Source organism: Centruroides sculpturatus, unplaced genomic scaffold (assembly GCF_000671375.1).
Source record: "Centruroides sculpturatus isolate CEXI.00-Female unplaced genomic scaffold, Cexi_2.0 scaffold1085, whole genome shotgun sequence".
In the NCBI taxonomy this organism is placed as follows: Eukaryota; Metazoa; Arthropoda; class Arachnida; order Scorpiones; family Buthidae; genus Centruroides; species Centruroides sculpturatus.
Genome location: NW_019385453.1, coordinates 27443 through 33488, shown reverse-complemented (window position 1 = coordinate 33488; position 6046 = coordinate 27443). Strand labels below are relative to the sequence as shown.

At 32.3% G+C, this 6046-nt stretch overlaps 2 protein-coding genes across 2 annotated transcripts in view; one reads left to right on the top strand and one right to left on the bottom strand.

The window, feature by feature from the left end:
* The window catches only part of LOC111639146 (neprilysin-1-like), a 38326-nt gene extending 35215 nt beyond the window's left edge, over positions 1 to 3111 (top strand). The window contains exons 14-19 of the mRNA XM_023384935.1: positions 1690 to 1757; positions 1841 to 1971; positions 2512 to 2577; positions 2648 to 2743; positions 2851 to 2927; positions 2995 to 3111. Of these exons, the coding sequence (XP_023240703.1) occupies positions 1690 to 1757; positions 1841 to 1971; positions 2512 to 2577; positions 2648 to 2743; positions 2851 to 2927; positions 2995 to 3094 (538 nt within the window). The 3' untranslated portion in view covers positions 3095 to 3111. The remainder of the gene's footprint in view (positions 1 to 1689; positions 1758 to 1840; positions 1972 to 2511; positions 2578 to 2647; positions 2744 to 2850; positions 2928 to 2994) is intronic.
* The window catches only part of LOC111639150 (nitric oxide synthase-interacting protein-like), a 127441-nt gene that overhangs the window by 94668 nt on the left and 26727 nt on the right, over positions 1 to 6046 (bottom strand). The gene's annotated exons all lie outside the window — the stretch shown is intronic.

The following is a 6046-nucleotide window of genomic DNA, read 5'->3' as shown; positions in this document are numbered from 1 at the left end:
GTTCGTTTGACTAAACGTAAAAATTCTCTAATTAGTCTGGAAACGGGGGACCTAATTCTTGCATTTTGTGAAAACGGGTAAGATTAGCTATAATGTAATTATCTTAATCTTCACTATCGTTACTTTTTGCCCAGCGAAGCGGGTCCTTGCAGCTAGTTATTCATAAAATTAAAGAAATCGAGCCAGAATTTCCATCCGATGTTCCAAATGGAGAGTGAAAATGTTTCTTTGCGCTTGTTTCTTAATCAATAAGACAACGAGACATTCGGTTATCCAAATTACAGAAGTTCTGTATATTGGAATACTTTAAGAACATAAGCATTTCCAACTGAAGTAAACTTAATAAAATATTATTCGGTCTTCGGTGATTAATTCAAAAATAGTTTTAATAATGGAATTTGAAAAACTGGAAATTAATCGAAAATAGAATAAAATTATATACAATTCTCAATTATTTTTTGCCAAGAAGAACTGGAGTGGATGGTAGAGATATACTCGAGCTGTAAATTGAAAAATTTTTTGCTCTCGAGAAGCGTGATTCGTTTAGTCTTATTCGAAATTAATATTCCGAATATTTCAACTTGTTTATTTTACTTATCCAAGATTTAATTTTAAAGCGGTTTTCTTTTTCGTTTTTTAACTTTATAATCTTGGATAATTAATATTCTAGATATAGAGCGTTCGAGTCCATCTACAGCCATTCGCGGTGGACAAATTGCGTGGAATTAGTGAACAAAAGAATGGGCATGGCCGTGGGAGCGCTCTTCATCAGGGATAATTTCGATCCCAAAAGCAAAGAAGTTGTCGGTTATAGTTAATTTTATAAAAATTCATAATTAAATTATAAAAGAAACGTTTTATAATTTTACGTTTGAACTTTAACCTATTCCTGATTTATTTTCGCTCTCGAGTATTTCCTGTAAGTTTAATATCTTATCGAAATAAGAAGNTTCGAGTTAATAATAAAGTCAAAACGCCATTAAACGTTTTCTGATTTTCTTCAAGTACGAGCAAATATTAATTAAAAATGATCCCGCGCTATCATTTTGAATGTAAATTTTTATTTTTCAAATTGTACGCTTTTTCACGTAACTTTTGTTTATTACACTTTACTTTTTTGATGTTTTTTTGAAGTTTACTTTTTAAACGCATTATTTTATACGCGGGTAGTTACCTTTTGTCTAGCGGCATTACAGTCGACCCCCTATAACACTGTTGATTATTCCGTTTTATATGAATTCCATGTTGTACGAGTCACTTAGATTTTACAAATATGTGAGCCGTTCACAGTCCGGCACACGTATTTGTAAAATCTAAGTGACTCGTACAACATGGAATTCATATAAAACGGAATAATCAACAGTGTTATAGGGGGTCGACTGTAATGCCGCTAGACAAAAGGTAACTACCCGCGTATAAAATAATGCGTTTAAAAAGTAAACTTCAAAAAAACATCAAAAAAGTAAAGTGTAATAAACAAAAGTTACGTGAAAAAGCGTACAATTTGAAAAATAAAAATTTACATTCAAAATGATAGCGCGGGATCATTTTTAATTAATATTTGCTCGTACTTGAAGAAAATCAGAAAACGTTTAATGGCGTTTTGACTTTATTATTAACTCGAATTTGTCTGCTTTAATTAAATTTTGAAAATTTAACTTTTATTTTTTATTTTTTCCGCCCGTTTAGATCGTTGAATTACGGTGGGATCGGAGTGGTTATAGGCCACGAGATTACACACGGATTCGACGATAAAGGTAATGATAAAAAATTTTGAGTATCACACGTATACAATGCGCGATACTGCAAATTTTCGATAAACCGAAAATCCTATTTTCAGGTCGGCAATTCGACAAGGAGGGAAATTTAAAGCAGTGGTGGAATAACGCAACCATCAATAGATTCCGAGAGAGAACCCAATGCATCATCGATCAGTATTCCAGCTACGTTCTAGAAGACACAAATTTAAATGTATCTACTAGGAGAATTTCGTCCCCGACTGAAGCGCAGCGGCGGCTGGCCAAGTCGCGTTACATTATTACAGGGTGCTAAATTAACCCCAGTCCTCACTCTTCATAAGCAGTCACTTCTTACCTTTCTTCTAAAACTTCCTTAACTTACACACAAAAAAAAATTGTGCAAAGTATAATACGTTAACATAATAAATCAATTTTTCGAGAAAAATGTAAAAAAATTCATAATATTTAAAAAACTTTGGCAAGAGCTTGATTGTATTTCCAATGTCAGGTAGCAGGCGCTCGTTTGTTTACGTGTTTACAATGCAAAATTTGACTCCCAATTTCTCCCATTTCAGTTCCAAATTTAAAATTCGGCCTCCGTCACATGTTATTTTATTGTTTCTATTAATGTATTAATGTGCAAAGTTTCGTTATCTCGCAAAACGTGTTTGGGCGATTTGTCAGTTCGAGTCGCTTCGCTTCGCTAACAACGCTTTCCTATTGAAAGTTTTTATTATTTAATTTCAATAATGACGAATACGTGTTTCTACAGGTGAACGGGAAAATGACACAAGGCGAAAATATTGCCGACAACGGAGGTCTAAAACAAGCTTACAGGGTAAGTGGAGTTTAGAATTGGTGTATTTATTTTATTCGGTGTGTTTGCTCAATATCGTTATTCGGTTCAGGCGTATAAGAAATGGGTAAGCAGAGAGGGAGAAGAGTTAGGATTACCGGGATTAAATCTAACGCATGACCAATTATTTTTCCTTAACTACGCACAGGTGAAGTATATTAACGTTTTTGATCGTCTTAATCGCCGATACTTATATTTCACCATAAAATTTCGTAGGCTCGATAATAAACAGATGTTATCGAATTTTGAAAACAGATCTGGTGCGGCTCGATGAGGCCGGAAGAAGCCAAGAATAAAATAAGATCGTCGGTACATAGTCCCGGTCCTATCAGGTATTGTACGAGAATTACGTTGATCTTTCTGTTCATTTATCAGTTACTTATTGTTTTGAGTATTCAGAGTTCTAGGGCCACTTTCCAATTCTTTCGATTTTGCCAAAGCCTACGACTGTGTTCCTGGTAGCAGGATGAATCCGGTTAAGAAGTGTTCCGTTTGGTAAAGTGAAATTTTTACAACTGAAACAGTACGTCAGTCTTCTAATCCAACAGAAAACACATCCGGAAGATCGCGTGACAAGTAATAATACAGCCTATTCAAGATTCTGTGAGATTAATCAAAACGTTTTAAAGGATATTCTTGTTTGATATTTGGCAAATATATATATATATACACACACACAATATATATGCAGTTAAAAATTTTGGTGAATATTTTCACTTTTTTATGTCGAAAAATATGTATCGAATTTGTAAAGATTTATCGTACGAGTCCATATAAGTTTAGGCTGCAGTTCTTCAATAGAACAGCGGTATTTAGTACAACATAATTATCATATCATATATAAATTGCTATAAAGCCAATTATCATATCATATACAGTATATACCGAGTACGTCAATATCTTATAGCATATAGAAAAACGAAATGTATCAAATATCTATAACATATTTCGAGTCTAATTTATTATGTATAAACATATGATCGATTTTATCTCGAATCATTTTCGTATGTTTTCGTGGGTCTTTTTTCCTTCCCCGGTGATTTTTTTTGATGTAGACGGAATTATCCGTATTTACATTATCATATATAGATATATGTCTTCAAATATTCTTTGTAAAGATTACTTTAATAATTGTTAAATATTTCATAATCATGTAGATGTACATAGATGTCAGAACTTTCGTATGTAGTGGCAATACTTATCTATATTACTTACTTAAATCATTTCGAATAGTATATATATAATTTTTTTCAAGAATAAATTTTCACTAAAACTTGTTCTTGTTTGGGCTGATTGCCGTAAAAATTCATGAATCAATAATGTAATAAATTGTTACGACTGTGGACTAAAATTTCCTCGACAGTTTAAATTGTACATAAAACAGTTTGGACTATTTTTGTTTAATTTTACGTAACTATACGAAAAAGTGCACAAATCCATAATATAAAAGGTAAAATTTTAATGTTAATTCGTGGATGGTCCACGATATCCATTGTTAGAGCTTTAGTTTGTATAAATAATAAAATTTGTGTTGCAAAAAATGTAAGGTTTGTTTAATAATGTTTGCCGACATGTAAAAAATTCTAAAAAATTAATACAGTAGACTCCCCTTATAACACTGTTGATAATTCCGTTTTATATGAATTCCACGTTGTACGAGTTGTACGTTGTACGTTGTCATATAAAACGGAATTATCAACAGTGTTATAGGGGGAGTCTACTATATCCAGAAAGAAACTACAAAAGAAATCAATATTCTATATCCAACAAAAACGTTTTCGAAATCCACCAAAAATATTTCATAGTTGAAGATGAATCAGTAGTTTTCTTGGCGTGTACTATAATAACATTGCTAAATATACTGTATACAGTTTCCATTGCTCTGGTGTGTAAAAGCTGTTTCGTAATTCATGAGAATGGGAAAAAAACAAGAGCATTATTTCAGCTTTGCTTTTGCTTTGTGGAAAGTAGAAAAAACTTTTAAGTTTCTCCGCTTCATATACCCCAAATTCTTTGTGTTTTTACTCTGTAATTGAGGAGACAGCTAAGTAAAAAATACTCCTTTGTGGTTTTATTCAAATATTCGTTTATATTGTTTAATAAATCCCTAGAACAAAAGTATTCAAATATTAATATAAAGCCTTTATGTATATATATATATAATCTTTTACAAGTAAGAAAGAGATTTTCACAAACACTTTTATATTCACCCGAACTGCCATATTTTAAACTAAGAGTACTGCCAGCAAAATATGAACGTTTAGGGTATGAAAAGAGAATAGCAAGAGAAAAAATAGATATTTTTCTCCTCTTTTCCATTCTCACGAAGTATAAATCGATCTTAAGTTTTTGCGAAACATTTATATATACTGAATAGTTTTATTGCGATTTATGACGAATCGAAAACGTCCTGCAGAAAATACACTGCAATATATTAAAATTGCTCTTAATTATACTTAAATAATTCTCTTACTATTAAATTCAATTTAATAGTTTAAGCTAAGCAAACAAAAAAATCACTGTAATTTAATTATTTATCATTATTTCGGATCTGGGAATGTGAATTGTGTGAAAAATTCGTAAAAGACAGTGAATTATACAAAATCTTATCAAATGTCTTGCCTATCTAAAAATATTAAATTTACTTGATAAAGTCACGTCAGCCATATATCGTGCTTGACTGACATTACTAAAGTGCTGACTTTACGTAAAGGAATAAAAATTTTATGTAATACAGAACAGCCTGCAATCCCTTTACGCACGGTTTACGTCTTCTCGTCCTCCAGCTGCATCCTAGCCACCATTAAAGCCGAATAATTATTTTTTTTATTATATAAGTGAATAAACGCCTTTCTATAAGCTGTTTTTTAAAAAGATCTCATTTATCATCGATGATAAAGACCATACAGTATCTCGAACACATGTTGTAACACAGACAGCGTAGATTAATTGGTTATTAAGTGTTCTCAATTACAATTAGATATTATAATTACAGATCAGAACAGTCATTGAAATAAGTAACACATTTCGAAAATAATTACTGCTGAACATCGGATCAATATCTTAATCGCTTCTTTATCTGATCGGTGACACTCCAGTTACAGTGAACTTCACGATTACTTATGAAAAACTATTCGATACTTTATAAAGAATTTTTTTTCTTTTCTCTTTTCAAACAATAAGAGAGTCTTTATCACGTCCATTGGTAGGCAGACTTTCGATGGACGGTCGAGCAGTGCCGTAACTAGCCATTCCTGTGCCCTATGCAGGAATTTGCATTTAGGCCCCTTAATTAATTAGGTTTGGGAAAGTAATAAAACAAATACATGCATTTTTGACCCCTCTTCCAAGTGGGCCCTGTGCGGGTGCACCTGTTTCACCTGCCTAGTTACGGCACTGTGGTCGAGTGTTGAGAGACGGGATCCCACATAACCCGAGTCAACCAAAGCAT